We start from the raw sequence: 24,362 nt of genomic DNA on the forward strand, positions 1-24,362 counted from the left end.
GTGATTGGGCCTTAGATTGAAAACTAATAAGCAGGTACAACTTTTATTTTTTTATTCTCGTATAATAGAAAACATACCTAGAAATTTAGAACCTTGATACTATAAAATGGAATAACAAAGGAATTATTAAACCTGCCATTAACCCGATGACTCACAAATATAATCTTTAATCGCTTATTTATTTTTGTATTTTAAAAGTATTTTTAAAAAAATTAATATTTTTTTATTTTTTTTACTTCAAATTAATATAGTTTTAGTATTTTCAAATCATTTTGATGCGCTGATATTAAAAATGATTTTTAAAAAATAAAAAAAAATATTATTTTGATGCATTTCTAAGTGAAAAACACTTTAAAAAGCAACCGCAACCACATTCTTAAACACGCCCTAACTTGAGTTAAATTTTAAATTAAATCGAGTAGAAGCTGATTTTGTATGATCTAGTTGATTTGTTATATTAATTTGTGTCATGGTAAAGACCTAGTTTGACTATTTAAAATTTTAAAATAATATAATTTTTTAAAAAAAATTAACTTAAAATGATGTCGTTTTTTATTAACTCGGGTTAATTCACCTAAACTATGACCCGAACCTTAGGTTGAGTCATGGGCCAAGTCGGGTTTAATAACTTAAAAAAAAACTATTATTTTATTGATATGTTTGCGCATTGTTTTAAAACCTTGATTGGCCCCGGTGGGTCAACCCAAGACTCAACTAATCCAGGGCCTAAACCAATCTAGGTTGAAGAAAAAATAAAAATAAAAAAACATGGTTGACTTGGTCAAAAACTTGGGTTAACCTGGTGACCTGATCAACCTAACTTGACCCATTTAAACCTCGATCATCAACTCGTTAACTATTTATTTATTTATTTTATCAAAACTGTATTGTTTTGATTTTTTTATAAAAAAAATCATGGTTGATCTAGATCAACTCTGATAACTCAAGTCTTATTCCAAATCAACCATTAATTAGATTTTAAAACTATGAGTTTTCGTCAATTCTACATTTAGAAAATTGCTCAAATGCTACTTCATTTAAATTTGGACAAGAATGAAGGATCAATGCTAATAAAACAAAATAATTTTACTTTGTACATTAGAATGGTGTGAAATGGCTACGGTAGAAACATAGAGTAAAGTCCAACCCTGAAGCAAGAGGGAGAATCATGGCTATGGATTATTTCATTTCTCTAGCTCCATCAATTCTGTCCCATGCACTTTATTGACATGGAATAAATCCAACCAATTATAATACCAGTGGAGTTATAAGTTTTAGTTAGAAACAAAATAACTCCCATTTTCCCATGTGTTCAATTGGCATAAAACTCCTTTTTTTTTTCTTTTTTTTTTAGAGTGTTGTTTATGTTTTTCTTTTTTTCTATATATTTTAAATTGCATTTTAAAATTAAAAGCACCATTTTAAATGTTTTTTATATCTGAAAAACATTTGAAACGCATAAAAAAAAACCTTAAACCTTGATAAATAAGATAAGATCTTGGTAAATAAACTTGGTAAATAAGATAAGATCTTCTTGCATCGAGGCTTGTAGCCCAGCGATGGTAAGGTTTTCCTGCCTCTACATTCTAAGTTCAAGTCTCAGTGTGCACGCCTGTCACCCCCGCGGTGCCTTACTTGTCTACTGGGCTTGCAGGGTGTTTAGTGGACTCAGGGATTAGTCGTGGTGCGCGTAAACTGACCTAGATACTCCGGGTTATATATATATATAAAAAGGATAAGATCTTCTTGCATGGCTTTAGTGAGTTTTTGCTTAATTAAATTATATGTAAACAAACACTTTACTTGTTTTTTCATAACAAAAAAGTGGAGTAGTGATTGGCTATCGTCGAGCAATCGCCAAACGGATAAGTTATCTATATTATTATCTAAAGCTAAACCATATTAAGGATTAATATTTTTCTCCTTCTTTTTTGTGTGGATGTACATGTATGAATATAAACAACCTAATTAGAGTGTATGTGATATTCCGATGTGCTACATAAAGTATCATACTACCAAACAATGTTTTAAATTTTTTTTTAAAAAAACTTAATCTTAATGCATGAAAGCTACTATTATAAAATTATTAACATTAAAAGTATGTTTGTTTAAGAATGTGCCGATATATTTCTTGAAAAATATAAAATTCATGTTTTTTATGATATAAACAAAGTGTAAGATGCGTCATGATTTACACAAAAACACATTTTTTTAAGAAAAGAAGCTTGAAACCCTTAGCTAGTTCCACGATCTTAACCTATGATCCACCTCGATAGAACCAAAATCCTCATGTTCCTTAATCCCTCAACTTGTTTGAATCTTGAAGTGTTTCACATGCTAACGCTTAAGCTCTAGGCATGCATAACACCCTCCTTCAAAAACTCTATACAAAACAACCATGCATGGTCACCATCTTGCTCACACTCAGACAACAAACACCACCACCGGAGAGGGCGAAGAGATCATGGCAGTCTTGAACGTCGATTTCATGATGTTGGCTACTTTTGCAATGGCTGGAATCTTAATTTCCAGTATATAACAAAGTAGCCCTTGGCCAAGAATGCCATGATGACTTGCAGGGCTTCATAACACAGTGTGCTAATTAAGTATGTTCAAAGACTAGGGCCACCGACGGACCCATCTCCGCGGTGTTGCAATGCACTGAAAAAGTATAATTTTTGTATTTTTATGTTTTAAAAATATTTTTAAAATATTTTAATTTTTTTATTTTAAATTAATATTTTTTTTATATTTTTAGATCATTTTGATATATCAATATCAAAAATAATTTTTAAAAAATAAAAAAATATTATTTTAAAACATTTTAAAATAAAAAATATTTTAAAAAATAACGATTATCATATTACCGATCATCATTTATCGCTAATACGACAAAAGTAGTTCTTGTTGCTGAATCCCGTGGCATACCACTTGCCCATGGCGCCAAATGTGGAAGTAAGTATATTTTTTTCTTTGGATAATTATAAAAATTTAACACACGAATCGGATTTACATGAATCAAAATTGTTTAAGATCTTGTTTTATTATTGTTTATTTATCAGCGAATGAATTCGTTCAACTCATTTTCAAAAGTAGTTTTCTAAGTTTTTACATGTTTGAAAGTATTTTTGAATAATTTTTAGAATTTCATTTAATATAAAAAAATATATTAAATTAATATTTTTTTAATATAAAAAAATAAAAAATAATTTTCACCGCAATTTCAGACACAATCCATTAATGTGATATGATGTACAGATTTATTCAAAGATTTTTTACCCTGTACTGGAGGGCAATTTTGCCAACACACCTTGCCATTCTTGTCCCCCCGTCACAATCATCTGTCCCTTTCCACCGTCTTTTACCTGATAAACTTCAAACTTAAAAAACACGAAAATAAACAAAAATATCTCTCCACTAGCCTCAAATCAAACGTCCGATGCCCACCAATCACTCTCCACCGTCGATGCTGTTCCCCAACGAAAGTTCCAGTATCATCCTTATCCACTCCGACTCCCACCACGTGTCCGTTTTACTCACCGCTTTATCCTTTAAAACCTTAGGTTCGGAAAACCAACCAGGCTCGGACTATATATTTTCCTCCTTGTCCAGATTCTTCCTTTGTCCGTTAACAGTAATAACTTCCACTAGATTCTCTCAGTAAACCTTTGTGATCGCCATTGGAGAAATTTAAGCCCTTTTTGGATCGAAAGGTAAAGCAATGACTATGATCTCATTGCTTTGCTAATGTATATCTTGATTGGTTTTTTCTTTTTTTGAATTGGTGATGAAAAGCTTTAAAGTTTGTTGCTCTGTTGTTTTTGTGATGATATTGATGGATTCTTTGTTCTGGGGTTTGGATTTTTGTTGTTTTTTCTGTTATGACTGATGTTTCTAGTTCTAGTTTTTTTTTTTTTGTGATTTGGGATGATTTGTTAGATGTTTTGTGGTTTTATGGGGTCTAGGATTCATGATCTTTGATTCTTTGTTAAAAGGGTGTTTGGATTCGATTGGAGATAACCGGTTAGGTTTGATGATAAAGATTGACTCTTGATTGTTGCTGTTTCAGGGAAATTGACTATTGTTGTGGTTGGATTGATTTAATAAAGGTGGTGAAATGGCTACTTTGATCTCTGGAAGAACTGTTGGTGGGAGAAACCACTGGTGGTGGCTTTGAAACACTCGGAGGGGATAAAACACACTGTTTTATTTCAAGAAACAAAAGCTTAATACAAACACAAAAGCTTACAATACACGCCCTCTCTTTCTCTCTAGTGTTTCTCTCTACTCTCTCCACTCAGAATAACATAAGCTTAGCTTGCTATTTATACACGAATTCAAAACAAGAAAATTCAACCTTCAAGTGTGAAGGCGGCTGTGGACGGTGGTGTGAAGGCGGCTGGCGGCAAACAGCTGGTGGCTGGCGGCTGGCGGCTGGCCGGTTGGTGGCTGGGCGGTGACAGCTGGTGGCTGCCTTCCTTGACCTTCTGGATGGATTGAGTTTGTTCTGAAAAATGTTTCCCTCTTCAATGGCTTTGTATTTTTGCACTTTTTCTTTTGCATTCTTCTTTGTCTTATAGATCCATTTGACACCTATTGCTTTCTTGCTTTCTGGTGGATAAGTCAGCTTCCAGGTATCATTCTTCTCAATGGCATGCATTTCTTCATCCATTGCTTCTATCTTCTCTTTTGTGATAGCTTTGTTGAAGCTAAGTGGATCATTATCTGCAAAGAAACAAAATAGAGTTGTATCTTCGATGACTTGCGTGGCATCGTACAACTCGTCAAGATTTATCCCCTCACAGCTGTTGTGTGTTTTATCCCCTCCGAGTGTTTCAAAGCCACCACCAGCGGTTTCTCCCACCAACAAGAACCACATTGAATCCTAATGCACCTCTCTTTATCCCTAATGTGTATCGACAAGTGGAGGATTTCTCACCGGAATGGTGGGAACTTGTGAAGACCTCGACTTGGTTCCGGGATTTTTGGTTGAGTCAACATCCAGAGGAGAGTTTTGATGGCAGTGCTGGTGCTGATGATGATGATCTTACAGATTTGCTGCCGGAGGATTTGGATGTTGGTGTGGAGGAGGAGTTTCCTAATTTGGAAGCTCAGTTTGAGGAGATGGTCAAGTTGGCTGAAGCTGAAGAGAAAACTGACTCTAGCGCTGCCGATCCCAAAGTTGAAAGGAAGCCTCCAAATGGTATTGTGTTTGTTTAAGATCTTTTCTTGTAAGACTTGGATTGAATTCTAATAGCATTCAATGTTCGTAGGCACGAATCCAATTAGCTGAGAAATGTGATCAGAAGATTGAAATCCATTCACTTAAGTCAATGGATCTTTGTTTTTGTTAGTTCAACTTTATCAACTTCTTAACTGCAATGGATCGATTAATATCTTTCTTAAGCTGTATATCATCATCATTCAGAGTACATATGCAATGGCATTCAGGAATAATCATTTTTTGTGTGAACAGGTCTTATAATGGATGTGAAAACTTTGCTCAAGGACATGAACATTCCAAAATCTCCCAAGGAAAGAAGTCCCAGATCTCCAAGAACCCTTGCAAAGTACCAAATGAAGCCACCACACTGCGTTGTTGCCAAGCGCACAGCGCTGTACATTCACCAGCCTCGCTGAAGGAAATGCTGGATAGTTTCAGGGTTGCATTTGTTGCAACATCGCTAACATTAAGTAGAGTCAGTAGACTTGCTTTTAGCTGTCTTTGTACATGCAAGGTCGTACCTTTTTTCGTGTCTTTCCTTGTGCAAGTTCATGTCTAGCTTTCAATGTAAAATTTGAAAGGAACATGTTTAAAAAAGGAATAAAATCAGAAGTGCCTTTTGTGACTATTAATCAGTGAGTGTTTTCGGGTTGCATGTTGATGTCTTTTTATGAGTTTTTGGATGGTTTTGATGATTTTGGATGATTTTAATCATTTAATGTAAAAAATAAAAAAATTATTTAAATATATTTTCAATTAAAAAGATTTTTTTACCGTGATTTTGTTCAACAAGGAGTGAATGCCTTGTCTAATTTGGGATCACTGAATTGATTTTCACCTGGACGGGATCAAAGGTAAAGAGAAGGTAGGGGTAGGCATCCTTTTGGATTGGATTAAAAATATATAATTAAATGGATTTTCTCCAGGTTTTATTCGTTGAGAGAGAGCAGGAGAATAATTGAAGAAAATTTATAGTGCCTGACCTGTACCCAATGAGTGAAATACATGGTTGAGGTTGTGATTTTATTGGGCTTGTGGGTGGCATGTCTATGACCAGAATGGGAGTAGAATATGGAAGTACATGTGGTAGCACTTCAGGTTGAGGTTACTTTTGCTGTCACAAATTGACTGTTCTCTTATTGAGTTTTGAAAGTTCGATTGGTTTTACTGCGCTAATGGAATCGGGTTATGGGATTGGTAACCAATCGCTAGTTTCATACTTTCATGTATTTGAAGCGATTGCTTTTAGTGGCACAGTAACTGTTATTGAGTTTATGCTGCTGGAGTATATATTCTTTCGTATGTTTTTTTGGTTTAGACTGGCTCTGCTGTTTGTGGGACAACAAGTGCATTCTATGGATTCAACCATGGTATCTACTGTTCTTTTCATATTTCCTCTCCTAATTGATGAAGAGTGTTTTAATGTACTCAATACGCATTTCATTCATGAGGCAAAAACCTCGTAGTTGTAACTGCAAAAACCCTTAAGATAAGCATATACTTTGTCTCGAGAATGCTGGGAAATTATTTACCATACTCAAGGCAGTGTTCCCTCATTTCACCTACATTTTGGATCTTCTTGTACTGGCTGTTATTGGTCTTGCATCAATGTTAGAGGGAGCACTTGACCGGGTATGGTGTAGTGGATGATCTTTCTAGGATGCCTACAAAAAAAGGACCCTCGAACAATCATGGCTTGAGGCAATTCCGTTATGCTTTGATTCTTAAACCTTGAAAACACTGCCAGAAAAATAAAAGGGACATTCAGCAAGGAATCCATTTCTGAGTTCATGGCTCTCTCTCAGTGCTCGATCACTTCAATATGTTTTCCATGTATGCAGAAACTTCTTTAAGACTGTCTTCTTTGTCCAACATACTTTTCTTATTGGACAGTTTTTACTGATTTACTGATCAAAATCTATTTGCATATGCAGGCACCACCTGTAATAGTATTCTCTTCAGCTTGTGAAGGAGTGGCAGGTCAGCAATACTATCCTTAAATTTTCTTGTGAGAATCACCATGATTTTACTGGCATCTAACTACAGGAATGCCATAATGGAATGGTATTTTATATCCGTGAAAACTATGGGGTTTGTTCTGTAAATGGCCATGGCTATGAGAAATATCCTACTGTTATAGATGTGCGATGACTTCCAAAGGAGGAAAGAGGATGTCCCCTTCTGGGACTCTGTTCCTCAGGATTTCCTTGCGTATCTACGAACTTAATCACTAGAAACCTGTAGCGACTAGCTAGTAGAGGATGATGCTGTCTGTCTATTGAGGCAGCAGTCAATCTGCAAGAGACGAAACGAAACACGGTTGGCTGGTGACCTGCATGTTGATTGCTGGCTAATGCATGTTTCAAATTTCAACCTATCCTTAATCTGTACTCGATAGCAGCTGGGCTTCATTTCCATGGACATGACATTGGAGGAATTAGCTCCATTTTCTTGAGATACAGTTATGATAACTGGTCCTGAAGCCGTTCTTTGTTAAAAGTAAAACTTCTCTCATTGCTTTGCGACAATGTGCATCTGTGTATCGGTGGCTGCGCAAGCACATGTAACTTTATCATGTCTGATTGTTCTGACCAGGCATTTTGTTAGTGGATTGCATGGTGGTTTAGTGTTTATTTTGACTTATTATTCAATGTCCATCAATACTATAGGATTAAAACTGTATGGACCTTTACCAAAGGGCTGATATCAGTTGCTTGCTATGGGTTCTGGATTCTGTTAGTTTTTGGCTACAGTGCCTTTTTGAGACTCCTAACACTGGCTCACCTGGTTAAAATTCAAATTCTAGACTTGATCCGATCGAATCTCAACCCTTAATTAATTATTTTTCTTATCCGAACAAAATTGTTTTGATTATTTAAAAAAAAATCTTTTTTGAGGTTTCCTCGATGATTTGGGTCTTGCCTTGAATTAATTTTTGACCCAGGTGGAAGAAACTTTATGGATTAAATGTTGTGATGATTAATAATGCATATATTCTCAAGAGGATATCATGAAGATTCTATGATATGACCAACTTAATACTTAAGTTATTAAACTTATCCCGGTTGATATAGATTAATTAAACAAAATAATTTTAATTAATTTGTGATGTTGATCTTCGGACAAAATGTTGTGATGGTTAATCCTATTAAACTTAGCTAATCTCGTGACTAAATGAATTGAGAGGTTTAATGGATAAATTAAAACAAAATTATTTTAATTTAATTTTTTTAAAATAAAATAAATATTATTATTTTGAAAAAAAATAAAAAAAATCAAATTATGTTCTGACATGATCATCGAAATTTAATTGAGTCAACTCTTATCTAATTTAATGATATTTTTTGAAATCAATAACGCCAATTTAGGGCTTGGCTTTCTAAATGGCATAAATGTTGGTAATAAAATCCAGAAACCCAGTTTGGTGGTAACTACTGGTTGGTGAGTGTTAGTACGAGGTTTTATATATATAGAACTTCCTTGAAAGCTTGGCTGTGTGTATAGCTTTATCAGGTTATCAAACTTGTTTAACATGAAACTTGACCCGAATTAATTAAACTTTAAATTTCAAGTTTTTTGGGATCAACATGTTCAGACTATGACTGATTAATTTTTGTATTAATTATTACCAATCTTGACGTTGGATCTTCCATATGGTTCCTTGATACCCAAGTAGTCCAAGCTTGCATGCCTTGTTAAATATTTAACCAGCATACCAAACACGACCAACTATACTTGCTACAGGAAGGAACATCAAAACATATATATATATTTGCTTTCAGACAAGCAACACATGGAACAGAAAGCTTGTTTTAACTATGGCAATACCGCAATTTAAAGTATATAAAAAAAACCCCTCTTTCTCCCTGGTTGAAACATGTGTCACTGTGTAACCATTGTCGTCGTTTGGACGGCTTATGCCACAGCTTTGCAGCTCTCGCATGCCTTGAAAGCTAACCCTTTTTTACGTGATAAAATCAATTAATTTATGCATGCTGGCAACTCATTTTCCCCCTTTAACATGTATCAACCCTAGTTAAACATGCACGCATGCATGTAATGATGGTATCCATTTAATCTTGAAAAATATCTTAATTAATCAGGCTATAAATTTACTATTTAATAATTATAAGTTTAAGTATTTTTAGGATAATTTAAAACTTATATAATTATTAATTTTATAACTTATAAAATTAATTGATATATACACAAGCTGACCGGAATAATCAGCTAATTAAAAAAAAAATTTCCATTTAGTTTTAGTTTCATGTTATACTGTTTTTTTTTTTAATTTATCTAAAACGATTGATATGATTTTTGTGACTTACATAAAGACTTATATAAAACTTATATAATCATTAACTTTATAGTCCGTAAGATTAGTCGAGATATACGCAAGCTAACCCGGACAACCATGTTAATTAAAAAAAAAAAAAGATTTCCATTTAGTTTCATGTTATAATGTTTTTTTTTTTAAAAAAAATTATCTAAAACGATCGATATGGTTTCTGTGACTTTTAAGAAATCCAAAATCTGAGACAACTCGCGATGATTTTCCGAGCAACTTCTTATTGATGGGACACAGACAACTTCATCCATGTGAGAGAAGTTTAGGAATAAAATAATATTGAAAGAGACATGTGGTCTTGTTATTACATTTCCAAGATAATGTGCTAATGACCGACCACTTTTAGCTTGGAAGTAACCAAAAGGTTAGGTGCAATAAACAAGCTTAATTAGTGATTTATTAATCAAAAAATTAGTTATAGAGGCTGGTGGTTTCCCTGTGATTAATTGAATTTAAAGGATTTAGGTGGGCTTTTAGCATCCCTCTCTCGATGATGATTGATTCTTTGTATCAAGAACCTGTTATGTGATTGGTGTGAATCGTGTGATGTAATGACGATTAGTGCTCCTCTAAATCTTTAAACTTATGCACCACATCAAGAATGTTGCTGAGAGGTTCCAGATATGTATAATTGTTAAACATGCTTTACAGGATTAAACATAGTTTAATCCTGTAAATTCGATGACTTAAAGTATGGTTCAAGATGATTTTTAAGTTGAAGTGGGAAATATATTAACTTAATAAAACCTGGTTAATTAAATAAAATTGACACATAACTATTCAATCAAGCCTGATTAAGTTAATATCAAGAATTTTTTTAAAAAAAATGAATGAAAACACATCATTTTAATTTCTAATTAAATCAATGGCTTGTAAATTGATTCAAAAATCCAATAATTTAGATTTTTTTTGTGTCAATCCCTGAATCAACTATAAAAATTATGGTTTTAGGAGTTATCTAGGGCAAAAGAGATTATAAAAATAAAAGAATAACATTCTTTTTTTCTTATTAGAAGAATATGAGGCAGCTCTTTGATGCACAAAACAAAGATTTAGTGTGTCAGGTTACGAGGAAGAATGTCGGGATTACTATGTTTCTGGCAGAAGCAGCAAAGGTCGTATGGCCCTGCGGCTTCAGTCTAGCTTTGGTTTAATCTGTTTTTTATCATAAATTATTTATTTTATATAATTGTTTTAGATTATTTTAATATCTGATGTTAAAAATAAAAAAAATTTTAAAAAAAATATTATTTTAATATATTTCTAAATAAAAAATATTTTCAAAAATATTTACTATTTACAAATAAATACAGCCAATTAAAGTTTCTTTTTACCCTTAGATCTGGGCAAATAGCTTTGTATTCAATCCAGCTATATTTTCTTTCTTTTATTTACTTTTTCCTTTCTAATCATAAAAATTCGAGGAGCATTGAATAATGAACCCACCATGGAAGGCAAGGACCTCTCTGGTTGACCATCAATAAAGAATAGTCTCAAAACTTAACCAGGAAGTTCACAAGTACAATCAGAAATTTCCCAGAAAAAAAACAGAAATTTACCAACTTGCTTGTAAGAAAATGATCTAACCCGACGAAGAAATAAAATAATTTATTATAGATTTGTTGAGAATGATTCTAATCTAGTTCATGGTGTCTTAAAAATAGAAGATGTTCTATTGGATCCCAGTTCGATAATGGTCAAGGTGACATGCTTTCCTGTATTATTAGCACCAGCCTTTGTATAAATTCAACTTTCTCCAGCAAATTTCCTTGGAGTCCTTGTATCTATAGTCAAGATATTCTTTTCTTTTTATTTATTTATTGTCAAATTGCAAAGAAGAGTTGAACACAAGGGTTTGTCTCTCGTGAATATAGAGATCCCACAACATTGCCATGATTGCTAAAAAAACCCCTAACAGCTCAATCCACCATTAAATAACGAGTAAAAAAAAAACAGAGGTCCCTTGGGCCTTAACTTACTTTTCATGATCAAACTAACATTTTCAAAGTAGCCGTTGCACCTCCTTCTTATACCATTTAAATACTCTCTCACCAAATACTTTTGCTTTCCATCAAGAAATCCGTGCCCCTCTACGCTCCTGTCTCTCTCTCTCTCTCTCTCTCTCTCAAGACAAAGAAACACCCTTCTTCAGACCAAGAAACAAGATTCAAGACTGGTTTGTCATTTATGGTCAGTGCTCCAATGGATCTTTTTGTGTCAGAAATCACCACTCCTTCAACCCCATTACTGTTTGCAGCAGCTACAAGTACCATTGGCATGAGTACTAGTAGCAGCAGCAGTATTTGCAGCAGTGAAGATAGCCCAGCAACATCTTTTCGCTTTGAGCTACAAGATGTGGGGTGTCGTAGTTATCCAAGCAAATCTTTATCTGGGGCTTACTCGTATAGGCCCCTGGCTGTTTTATCAGGTCATGTTGGGTCAGTTTCTTGCTTGGCTTTATGTGGGGAGTTTATTTTGAGTGCTTCTCAAGGCAAGGATATTATAGTTTGGCAACAGCCTGATTTGAGGATGTTTACAAAGTTTGGTCAAGGTGATGGTTCTGTGAAGGCATTAGTGACTGTTGGTAGTAAGGTTTTTACTGCCCATCAAGATAGTAGAATTAGGGTGTGGAAGGTGTCAAGAAGGTCTGAAAATGTGTTTAGGCTTGTTGATACAATGCCTACTACAAAGGATTATTTAGGGAAGTTTATGAAGCAAAGTAATTATGTGCAAACTAGGAGGCATCATAAGAAGTTATGGATTGAACATGCCGATAGTATTTCTTGTCTAACTGTTTATAATGGGTTGATTTATTCTGGTTCTTGGGATAAGACTCTTAAGGTTTGGAGGATATCAGATTTGAAGTGTTTGGAGTCAATTAAGGCTCATGATGATGCTATAAATGGATTGGTGGCCTGTAAAGGGATAGTTTATTCAGCATCTGCAGATGGGAAAATTAAGGCTTGGGGGAAAGAGGGAAAGAGTTCACATTCTTTGAAGGGGATTTTGGAGGGTCATAAAGATGTTTCACTTAATTCAGTGATTGTTTCAGATGATGGAAAGTGGGTCTATGGAGGAGCATCAGATGGGTTTGTGATGGGGTGGGAAGGGAGCTATGATTTTTTGAGTTGGAAATTGGTGTCTGAGACAAAAGCACATCAAATGGCTGTTTTGTGCATGTGTTTAATGGGGGAGTTTTTGTTTAGTGGATCTGCTGATAAGAGTATTAGTATATGGAAGAGAGAGGCTTTTGGCAAGCTTTCTAAAATTGGGGTCATAAATGGCCATGAAGGGCCTGTCAAGTGTCTACAAGCATCACCTAATAATGTTGGTAGCGGGTTCTTGCTTTACAGTGGTGGCCTTGACAAAAGCTTAAGGGTCTGGTGGGTTCCCAAGCAATCTACGGCACAGAATACAGAGGAAAAATCCATCAGCTTGTGCTCGTAAGATTTTCAAGGTCAAGTCTTGAAGCACTGATTCCCAGTATTTTTTTCATGTGTTTGCAGTGCTTCTAAATTGTTTTTATAGTTGTTGATTGATATTCAAGTGTGAGAAGCTTAGGGAAAATTGAAACCTTAGAGGATCAGTTAAAAGATTTTTTTTTCCTTTTTTTTCCAGATTTTGATTTCTTGTTATGTTGTTCTCGGGGCTTAAAAAGTCTGTGGGATATGTTAAGAGTGGTCTGAATTAATTATTTTTTTATCTTCTTTTTCCTTTGAATGGGGTCGTATACAGGTTTTACATTCTATCAATTGAAATTAGTTTGTTGAAGGAATCAATCAATGAAATAATAAATATTTATTTTGTCATTTACATGATTGATTTGCATGATTTCAGAGGTTTAGTATAGTTAAAAATTCCTGACTTGGAATCTGTGTTTTGCTAAGGACAAATACCACAGAACATGGTTTTGTTACACATAAACCTGACATTGCTACCCAATCAACACAGGAAAATAACACTAAAATATGTTCTCAAGTTTATTAGAACCTTTATCAACAAAGAGTTTGGTTTAGATAAGCCAATGATTCATTGCCTTAATGGTGTAGTTTCCTTGGTATTTTGTATCTACTTTATCCTGTTTTCTTTTCATCCTTGACATAGATTGATGCGAACGATCAATTTTCCTGATCTGTATTAACATTTCCTTCTGAAAGCCGAGAACGGAGAAGACTAGTGTACTTTATGTTTTGATCTAAATCAAACAATCTATTCCTTGACACTAACCAAACGCAACAAGAGCTGAAAAGAAAACTAATCTTCATTGTTTAGGCATCGCCTGCTGTTGTTGCTAATTTTAACGGTTCAGTTGCCTCTTGTCATTGTGGTTTTCTTGATCTTCTGCAGCCTGCATTGAAAGGCTTTTTGGTGTGGCAACGCTGGCAAACTACACTAACAAATTATCTAAAGCACTTTACAGTATTAACAATGATAATCTTGCAACACTGGTGTATCATGCTTTGTCTAACAGGCTGGCTGTCCATACTCTCCCTTTTCCCATTTTTTATTCGCCACTGAAAGAAACGGAGCATAACAAGAGGATTCAAAAATATTGCAGATAGAAACAAGGTTGGACAACTGAAATTTTCAAGAGTGATGCTAGCACATTGATTTGGCGTGGTTCTGTCCATAAGATTGATCCGTCATCTTCTTGCTTAGCGTTTTCTTATAACGCTAAAACATCAGATGATACAAATTAGATTTGAGTTATTTGATTTTTTGAGTAGCTAGGGAAGTTTTTCATCTGTCAGCAATTAAGATTCCACAGTGGAATCTACTCCTTGGAAATGGGAAGAAATTTCCTTTTTGTTTTCTTCAACTTTGTTTTGCTAGGAGATGCAAGTCAGAGAAAAAAACTGAAACCAGTCCCTTTCTCTTCTTTTTTTATCCCCTGGCATTTGTTTTCTGTCCCAGGATAAAGAAAGGGAGATACTTGGAACAAAAGTTACATGTCCCTTCTGCTTTTTTATTTTAGAATGACAAAAACTCACTTCAAAACCTTTTCTTAGACAAATTCACTTTTATATCTGTCTTTGTCATTTCAAGTTTCAACTAAACATGTCTCTATTCTTTTATATATGTCTCTTTTGTTTTAAGACACTAACCAAACATAACCCATAGTTTTCACTGTAGAATTATATCAAAGAACCTATATTTCACAAGAACCTGCTCCAACAAGTCTCAAGCAATAAAGTAGGTTTTGTTGGTCAATTGTCGGTCAGGATATAAAATATTTTAGCCGTTTCCAATTCATCTTTGGACCAGAAAATGTCCCTAACAGGAGAAATTAAGGGCAGGATGTTAACCCTTCTTAAAGCAACCATTCAGCTTGTTTAACCCGCAATCAGTTTATCAATGTTCTGTACACAACAACCAGTCTAGCTTTAGCTACACTGCTTTATCTCTTGCATTGTAGCTCAAACTGAGACAATTGCTACCGTAATGGACCACAAGGGGAGAGAGAAAACCTATAAAAGAGAAAGGAATATTTAAAACAAATCTATTGATTCATGTGAAAGGAAGGAAGATACAAACTAAAGCAATGACTTAAATAGGTCCGTCTTGGAGAAATATTTCACTTTTCTTCAAATATGATGTCTCCATCTCCATTTTTCTATTCTTTTAGTATAAAGACTATAGAAACCTATTAAACTGGACCACTCTATGTTTTTATGTATGTTGAAAAACATTTCATTCTGAGTTTTATAATAGAAGAAATCAAGCAGCCATTCAAGAAACGAGCAAAACTTTGAAGGCAGCCAGCTCGGATACCATCTTTGTGTATTATCTCTATTCCGATCTTTAGGGACCATTCGAAAAGTTCAATCAGCCAGCACAGGCACTTTTTGAAAAGAAACAATTTTTTTTTTCAATTTATAATTTGGTTGAGTAAGGCTCGTGATAGGTTGCGAAACTTGAATGTAATAGAATTTATCATTAGTATTATCTCGTGTAAAATGCTTGTTTGTTGGAAAAAAGGAATTGGAACAGAATCACAGCCTAGCATTTTTCTCAGCCGACAGTCATCAAGCAAACTAATTGAACATCACCTTTCGAGGCTTCAGTGAGAGGTTATGGCACCTTTTAGAGGCATTCATAATATGAATCATTCTCTAAATTAAATAGCAAGGAGTTCCATATGATTTTGTGATTTCCATATGAGATTACATCAGTTGCATTCACAATATAAAGCTGAAAGGTAGAAAAATCACTACAGCAGCTATTATTTCCATTCGCCTTGGGTATTAGCATTTTCTGACCTCCATCGAAGTGTCTGATTATACGTAAGCAATAACTGCCCATTAAATACCGGAATGCAGAAGATTTCTTGTTTTTACATAGTGAATTAATGACAAAAATCCTCCACCGCCTTCTAAACTTGTTTGTAAAAGAGAACGTAAGCCTGGTCATGCAAAACCTTACTCGTTGTGATGGCAGTGACAGATGCATCATCAAAACGTAGCCACTGGCCATTAGAATGGCGCACATCAGCTGTATAATGACCTTTTGAAGGCTCCCTCCCGTGATGAGTTACTGTGGCAACTAGTTCATACTTTCGGCTCTGTAAATGCAAACAGAAGGAATCCAGTAAGAAATGACCCAGAACATTATTCTGACTTCAATTTGATTTGACAATAGAATAGCTGATTGCAGAAACTGCATGCTAGTAAAGAAAGATGACTGGCATTTAAAAAAGAACACTTTAAGCTTTAGATACTGACCTATCACCAATGTACAATGAATACATGGAAGACACTTACAACCATAAAAATGTTGCATGGTGAAAGTGGAAACTGAATAAAAAGTGGTAAACCATTTGTGAGAGGATCGTGTATCCATTATAGGTGTGCAGATTAAACATGAATATTATAAATTGGTATTTTGTAGCGATGTACAATACTCATGGTCACTCTTCAGTTCCCTATTAAAAGGGTTGTAATTTGTTGAAAGTGCAACTAGATTTCTTCACCAAAGATTATGTAATATGAGAGGAAGAAAAAGATACGAGATAGTTACCTCTGTCGATGGGGAAACAAGTAATTCCCGACTCAGAATGAATTCAAGAGGAAAGTGCACAGGCTTGAGCAACTTGGCACTCCCTTGGCTTCCATAACTAAAACGCATCAAGTGCAATATCATTATCTTTGAAAGTGTCTGTATTTTGACAGATTTTTTTGCAGTCACCACACCACTCTGTGAGATATGGCAAAGGGTCAGTACTTGGTTATCGCAAAAAATGTGCTAACCATATAAATGTAACCTCTATCATAATTTTCAGGTCACATTATCATCCTTATCAGAAGGACAAGTAGTTGGGAATTCTTCTTCAGCCAATGAGAGCGAAAATGTAAATGCACTCAGAAAGAGCCTTAACAAATCTTAATGATTCTACAAAGTTATGAATTACATGCCATCCATCCAAAGACTCCCAGTATGATATTGCTTAACAATGTCACACTCTAGAATATCTTCATAGATGTACAGTAATCTACCCAACCATGATGCAGGTTTAAATTGTTTTCATTCGTTAAGGAAGCAGGGAATACCTTCCCAATTGCAGAAGTCCGGTACCCTTCAAGATTTTCAGGTGCAGAGAACAGATGGAGTGCATCCTCGATAGTGCGAACAACTTCAAGGTGAATATCAAGGTGGAGCAACAAAAATGGTTGAACTGTTGCAGAAGCTTTGTTTCCTGCACCACACAAAAGAAACATTAAGGACATGACACCAGGATGAAGCCATAGGGACTACACAAAAATCAATTCCGCCAATTTTTTTTCCTACCAAAAAGAAATAAAAAGGATAATAGAAATCAGTGATGGTCTGAAAGCATTTTGATGTTATGTATTAATTTTCTTACCCCCAGTTTGATAGCTTAAATAGCACTTCCTTACTGATCTAATATGGTATCCAGCAGGAATGGAGATAAGAAATGCCATGCAACAAGCTGGCATGGTCAGCCAGATGAGTTAGGGGAGAGAACGGGAGGAAGAAGCGAGAGAGGGAATCAAGTGATTGCCTTCATTAAAATGGTTCCATTTGAATCAGATCATGTAACCACAGTTCTATTGGTTTCCTTGCCCTGTGCAGCTGTGCATGCCATTATAAGCAGTCACTAGTTATAATTCAATTTTCATAGTTGACTAGCATGCCCTTTTGGACAAGTTTGCAAGTTATTCCATCAGAGTAGTGGGGACAAAAAAAAAGATAATTAATAATAAAACTGTAAAAAAGAAATAATTTATTAGGATCATACAGGGAACAGGAGAAGTACTTCAGAATGAGAAATGAGGAAACAAAGCAATTCTAACACCCAGGTGATTCTCATCCTTTAGATTGCCCAAAAAGCTAATTAGTTCTGAAGGAGAAAACACTAAATATATGTAGATTCTTCTAAGGAAAAAATGAAAAGAAAATGAACCGAAAGATAGCATGAACTGATACCTCTTGCCTTAACCACACTTCTCAACTGTCCTCCAAAAATATCACTTAACTCAGAAGGAATGAAGCTTTGTGTTCTAGTCACTGCAGATTTGTTTTTTGGCCCCACTGTCTCCCATTCATCTTCTTCTGTAGAAGAAACTACAGAGGTTTTAAAACCATTCGTACCAGAGGATTGTCCTTCAAGCTTAAGTAATTCATCATGCATTTGATGCATGATGAAACTCAGAAACTCTTGAGCATCTTCCTGCCTGAACACATATCATAGAAAGAAATATCAGCAGGCCTGGCCTTGCTAGATGCTAAGCATGATAAATTGTTGTGGCATCTATTTTCAGCTTCTATTTCATCTTGATAGTGTACCTGTACTTTATTTCATTTGTTGTCTTTCCAGGGTCCAGAATCACCTTTCCATAATTAAACTGTCTTAAGGAATTCTACAAAATGAAATTCTTGTTTCTGTTCGCTCCCAATACACTGAATCATGTTTATTTAGATTTCCAAGCATAAAATCAATAGCAAAGGAGGTTATGGAAACAGGGAAAGAGTATATGAGGTATTGAACTGAAGAAAGTCCTACTTTGAGGATAAAAGGCACACAATCAACATTACATAAAATGCATGCAGTTCCTTCAAACTCGATCCCTATCTTTGTACTATGATTTCCTGGGAAAATTGAAAATAAAAAAGGCCATTCAAAACCATCATATCCTAAAGGCGTAATTTACTATCATTCCAATTTTCCACCAGGAAAACTTGGTAAGTGCAGAAGGATATACTAAATGAATATAAGATAGAAAAGTTATAAGAACAGTGAATGCACAAACCTTGGCCGTCCTGATATGCTATTTGGCACATCTGGGGTGAAATTTTTAAGAACAGCTTCAAACACGGCAGGACGAAAAGGCCGACCAGTCTCAACAGCATCTTTTTTCAAGTTTGAACTGGTTGGCATGTCAAAGTCACAGACGAACTCTGAAAATGCAGTCAATGTAGGAAAGCCAACCTAGCAGATCATAGGTCAACAAAAGCATAGCTGTCATAAGCATGTGGAGTTTTTTACAAAACTTATTTGAATTTGATTAATTCAACTTATAAGATTTTGGAACGATTAGAAAATTACAAAAACAAACTATTCATTTTGAACAACAAAGAACAATTAATCAAGCTCAACAACAGGTTTTCCAACAAGCCTTACAAGGAGCTCTAGTATCAGTATAACAAAATAGACAGCATGTTTTCTATTGCTAGTGGTCTTATGCATTGTTATGATAACCAGGTCCACTAAAACCACAAAGAATCAAAAGAAAAGGATAGGAAGAAATTAAAATGACAGACCTTAGGGATGTCACGGATTCTAAGCTCCTGCAATAGCTGCACAAAAGGGGAACAGGATAAGAGCGCCTGCAGGGTCGCATTAAGAAAGCAAAGATTCCCTGTATTAATCAGGCCACGGGGTAGCAAACTCTTAACAGCAGGAAGAGGCCCATCATTTGCTTTCCAAACATCCTCTTTTCTCACATGTATTGACGAATCATTGGTAGTCCCATCATGATCCCCATCCTTAATGCCTTCACTATCAAGGACATGAAAGCTCGAACTTTGCAATGGACTTGCGGGACCATCTTCCTTCTCAGACAAGTGCAAAGAAGTTAAATCGATACTCTCAGTTTTCAAGACATCCACACCATTACTGAGGGAAGAACCATGGTTCGAATTGCCTATGCTTCCATTTTCTCGCGGACTTCCTAACACCCCATCACCTTCCTTGGCAACCTTCACATCTTTTTCCTTCATAACTAAACTCTTAGACTGAGAAGTAACATTTCCATTAGCAGAAGCCAATTGCGTATTCAATGTGGTATCAAAATTACCAAAAGTTATTCCAGTTCCAAAATTCAAAGACCCAAATCGCAGTTCTATCTTCTCTACCGGCTTTTCGACTTTGCCAGGTGATTGCTTTCCCAGCAACGATTTCGTTTCATCTTCAGTGAATGAACCAAATACCAGTACCTTCTACAGTAGTATGCCACAAGTTACCATCACAAATCACAACAAAAAATAAAGAAGCAAAAAAACTAAAGCAAAACAATCATCAATGAATCTGGGCATACACAAATTTCTCTCGTTACCAAACTTGCAACACATAAAAGTTCCAAATTTTAACTAAGTCAAACCCATTAATTTTTCTCTCTTTTAACCTCATTCAAGACAAACCCACATTCAAAAACCTCAAAAAAACCAAGACTTTAAGCACTAAAAGACAATGAAACACAAAAAGAGAAAAATCCCACCTTAGAGTCGCTCATGTTGTGCAGAAACCAGAGCTTGAGAACCTAGAAAGAGCGAAAAAAGCTTTGAGGTATAATCAGTGTTAAAGTTGTCTCCTTTCTGGACTAGGAAGGCTAACGAAGCAACAAAAACGACAGGCCTTATGATAAGAGTTAGAAGGGTTTGAGACCAGGTCCAGAGTGAACAAGAGAAAAGAAGGTGGTGGTTAATTGAAGACATGAAAAAGATGCAAACTTTGAAGAACTCGGAGAGAGAGAGCATTTAATGATGGAACTCTCTCTTTGGTTAAGGAAGAAGAGGAAGCTTATGCAAGGGAACATAGAGAGAGGGATGGAGGGAGAGTGGGGGGGAGGTGGGGTGGGGGGGGTGGGAGGGGGAGACTGTTTTTTGTGATGGGTTGATTCTTGGTTAGGGTTAGGTTTGTTATTTTGGGTTCTAAAGAAAAAATAAAAGAGATGGGTGTGTTTGTTTCAATTGATACGGTGCCGTGTTCGAGGTTTCTCGGAATTTTAGAAATTTTGGAGGAAAAAATTAGGGTGTTCAGAAAAAATCATCGTGTAATATATACATTTTACTCTGCATGATACATTAAAATTAAATAATATGGATATGTGAGTTAAAAAATTTAAGAAATTAATATCATAAATTGAATAACGGTTAAGATTTTTAAAATTTGATCACCTAACTCGAATATTCTATACTTATTTTTTCTTTTATATTAAATAGCCTATGAATTGAGTGTTCATTTTATTTTATTTAAAAATGTTTTAGCTTCAAAGTTTTTTCAATGAATTTTATATTAGATTTCTTTTATGTAACAAAAAAATCTTGTTTCTTTGTTGGAAATGAAGAAAGGTATCTAAAATTTAATAGTTATGCAAGATATGAAAATTAAAGTTAATATTTGAAGTGTCATGTCACCTATAGTTCACGCTACAAGTTCATCTATATATACAAATTCATAAGCAAAAATTATGGATATATATAATATCTACAAAAACTTTAATCCAACCCAATATATATGCATTCCACTATGGTCCAAACAAAATTTAAACAAGTTAGATTTATAATTCATAAAATATCACAAGTTGAGTTTGAGTTTGATATAATTATGAGTTGAAACTTAACCCAATTATTCATGAACACCATGAAAAAAATAGGTTCACTCACATTTTTGTTCCATTGTTAGCTTAGTTGTTCATTCAATACTTAATTTTTTATATAAATATGAATATTTATATGAAAAATTTATTCAATTAAATAATGTGTTTAATTAAAAGATACAGTCTTTTACTGTGAACCAAAACACGATTCATTGTAGATTAAATTAGTGAATGACCATTTTGGCTTTCTCAATTAAGGATAATATGGTTTTTTCTACATAATCTATTAGTCATATCAGATTAATTGGGACAAATTGATTTTTTCACATTTTTTTAGCATAGTAAAGTAACTTAATTACTTTTAGAAGCAAAAAAATATATAAAACGTGCTTCTAAGAGCTTTTTTTGTATTTTCCTTTAAAGCACAATGAAATTATCGAATTATCCTTAAAATAAAAAAAATATTAAGTTGACGTCTAGGAGCTTTTTTGTATTTTCAACTTGGTTTTCGATCAAAAGCAATTTAATATTTAAATAAATATAAAATATTATTTTTTTAAAAAAATGGTTGACACGTGGTGGAAGACGCCTGCATCATTTAGGTGTCACATGGAGTGTTGTTTAACGACCAAGTAGAGGCTTATGGGGAAGCATTTAAATCGTCTCAATGACCCCTTAATCTCCTAGCGATACATGTGGGCAATGGATGTCTGGTTTGGTGTTGACGATCTTTTCTTTCTTTTCTATCTCTTTTTTTATTTCTTTTTTTTTATTTTTTTCTTTCTCTCCTCCTCGATTTTTATACATAATCCTTTAATTTTTATAAGCAGCCATTGAGTTTGTTTTTTCTTCAGATTTGGTTACTATTCTTTTCATTACTATTTGCTTTATTTGAAATAATTTATAAAATTAGATTTTTTTTTCAATTTCACCCTATATTTTTTTTTTCATTTATCATGTTTAGTCTCCATTCTTTTGATTGCTATTTAATTTCTATAATTTTTAAAATTGATTTTTTTATTAGTATTTTATCCTCTTTTAGTTTTTCCTATTTTATTCTTATTTTTTCATTATTTCTTCTTTTTTTTTACTTTAGCCAACTTTTTAAACTGATATTTTTTCAAATTAGTTGGAAATTAAGCTTATTTACTGAGTTTGTGTTACGGGTTGCATGTTTTAGAAATTAACCTAAGATTAGGTAGTTTGCCTTTTTTTTTTCTTTAAACTCATGTTTATTTTTTAATTCAATTGGAGAATAGAATCTATTATATTTTCATCTTTTTCTTAACTTATATTTTTTTAATTTCATCCTTTATTATTTATATTATTAGTGATTAGGCTTTGTTTTTTTTTTTTATCTGTTTTCTATAAGATTTTTTTTATGAATGTTCAAATTGATCATGTTATCTTGAGTCTTTTTATTTGTCATTTTCTATTGGATTTACATTGATAAATTTTTTAAGTTGATATATTTTTTTTCAATTTCATTCTTTAACATTATATTAGTTGAGAATCAATTTTTTATGTTAGTTCCATCCTTTAGTGTTTAGGATTTTTTATACTGGGTTGTGCGATTTTCTTTCTATTTGTTTATTCTAATCCCATCACTTAGACAATAAGTTTAGCTAGTTTATTTGACTTTTTATGGTCATTTTTTTTAAAAAATTTATATCCTTTATGTTCCATCCTTCTATATTAGGTTGTTTTAAAATTGAGTTTCGTAATATTTTTCAATTTTCTTTTTATCTGGGATATCTCATTCACATAATTCAAGTCACAGAGTTTGGTTGACTTGTTTAGCTTGCTTTGTGTTTTTCTGATTTTTTGTTATTGTTTTTCTTTTAAATTTCATCATTCTACATTGAATTTGTTTGGAGTTGTACTTCGTTTTTGTGTGTGTATTTTTCTATTGGCTTATATCGGTCTCATAACTTGACTTGTATATTTGACATGCCTGCTCGAGTTGGTGTAAATCATTTTTTTCTTCTTTAACATTTGATTGGTTGAATCTTAGTTTTGTCTTATTTTTCATTTCTTTAACTATTTTTTTTTAAGGTTACCATGATTTTTTTTTTTGTCATGAATAATTGTTTAATTAAATAAAATATTTATTTTAAAAAATAAATTTATTAAATACGACTGAATACATGACCCGTGTTGTAAGATCAAATATCTTAATTTATTAAAAACAAATATATATATATATATATATATATATATATATATATATATATATATATATATATATATGGACTTAATTAATTAGATATGCGTATAAGCATTTCAATTGATGAATAAAATATTTTTATATTGAAAAAATCTATATATTTAATTTTTTACTAAAAACAATTTATGAAAACCACTGCAAAATATGTATCAAATAGCTATTCTTTACTATAGTGATTAGATTAATCCCTCGTCACGGTGGATATCAAGCTTGACTTCCCCTCCTTCTTACATGACAACTAATGTATATCAACTTAGATAAAAACAAAATAAAAATAAAAAATAAAAGAATGTGTCTTTGACTTTTTTCTATTTGTCTTAATTGCATGATTTTTTTATCACTATTTATTCATGAGAAAATGTGTCTATGTTATCAAACTTCATTGACAAAAAGAATCAATGTTGCGATGATACCAAAGCCTCTTTTAAATAACATATACAACAACTTCATTGCTTGAAAATTCAAACATAATTGTATTATAATATGAACAATGCTAAATTTATTAATTAAATAACCTTGCTTGTATTATAATATGAACAATGTTAAATATTAAGAAAATATGATATATTTTTTAATAATACACATAGATCGTATTCATTGAATCATGATCTTAAAAGTCCCATTAGTCTAGAAAAATATAATTCATATATATTCTTTTTTTTTCTTGTCATATTTTTAAAATTTACATTACCTATTATAATTCTTCAAATGGAAAGAATTTAAAAG

The 24,362-nt window shown here is 33.4% G+C and overlaps 3 protein-coding genes and 1 long non-coding RNA gene across 8 annotated transcripts; 2 read left to right on the forward strand and 2 right to left on the reverse strand.

The window, feature by feature from the left end:
- The first annotated feature begins 3,578 nt into the window (after positions 1–3,578).
- Positions 3,579–5,856, forward strand: LOC7462771 (polyadenylate-binding protein-interacting protein 2). Of its 4 annotated transcripts, none has more exons than XM_024596325.2 (4): positions 3,579–3,713; positions 4,110–4,137; positions 4,869–5,203; positions 5,477–5,856. In XM_024596325.2, exons 2-4 carry the CDS (start codon positions 4,118–4,120, stop codon positions 5,638–5,640), a joined length of 519 nt encoding a protein of 172 aa, XP_024452093.1. In that variant the 5' UTR covers positions 3,579–3,713; positions 4,110–4,117; the 3' UTR covers positions 5,641–5,856. The 4 variants fall into 4 exon arrangements, with proteins under 4 accessions (XP_024452093.1, XP_024452091.1, XP_052307570.1 ...); XM_024596323.2 differs by having other exon boundaries at positions 3,631–3,713; positions 4,070–4,137; XM_052451610.1 differs by having other exon boundaries at positions 3,634–3,712; positions 4,063–4,133; positions 4,865–5,203.
- On the reverse strand, positions 3,814–5,013 carry LOC127905117 (uncharacterized). Its single transcript, XR_008058833.1, has 2 exons — positions 4,865–5,013; positions 3,814–4,133 (listed from the first exon to the last, which is right to left on the reverse strand). It is a non-coding gene; the product is annotated as an uncharacterized LOC127905117 (long non-coding RNA).
- A 5,367-nt stretch (positions 5,857–11,223) lies between the features above and the next one.
- Positions 11,224–13,385, forward strand: LOC7460216 (protein JINGUBANG). Its single transcript, XM_002304740.4, has one exon. The coding sequence runs from the start codon at positions 11,760–11,762 to the stop codon at positions 13,017–13,019; it is 1,260 nt and encodes a 419-aa protein (XP_002304776.2). The 5' UTR covers positions 11,224–11,759; the 3' UTR covers positions 13,020–13,385.
- A 2,284-nt stretch (positions 13,386–15,669) lies between these two features.
- Positions 15,670–20,731, reverse strand: LOC7460215 (ubiquitin carboxyl-terminal hydrolase 24). 2 transcript variants are annotated; one of them, XM_002303869.4, is made up of 7 exons: positions 20,309–20,731; positions 19,353–20,030; positions 18,842–19,020; positions 18,018–18,265; positions 17,120–17,265; positions 16,590–16,766; positions 15,670–16,134 (listed from the first exon to the last, which is right to left on the reverse strand). In XM_002303869.4, the coding sequence occupies exons 1-7, from the start codon at positions 20,321–20,323 to the stop codon at positions 15,946–15,948; spliced, it is 1,632 nt and encodes a 543-aa protein (XP_002303905.3). In that variant the 5' UTR covers positions 20,324–20,731; the 3' UTR covers positions 15,670–15,945. The 2 variants fall into 2 exon arrangements, with proteins under 2 accessions (XP_002303905.3, XP_024453564.2); XM_024597796.2 differs by having other exon boundaries at positions 19,353–20,027; positions 20,309–20,716.
- Positions 20,732–24,362: the final 3,631 nt, after the last annotated feature.

Source organism: Populus trichocarpa, chromosome 3, assembly GCF_000002775.5.
Source record: "Populus trichocarpa isolate Nisqually-1 chromosome 3, P.trichocarpa_v4.1, whole genome shotgun sequence".
Classification (NCBI taxonomy): Eukaryota; Viridiplantae; Streptophyta; class Magnoliopsida; order Malpighiales; family Salicaceae; genus Populus; species Populus trichocarpa.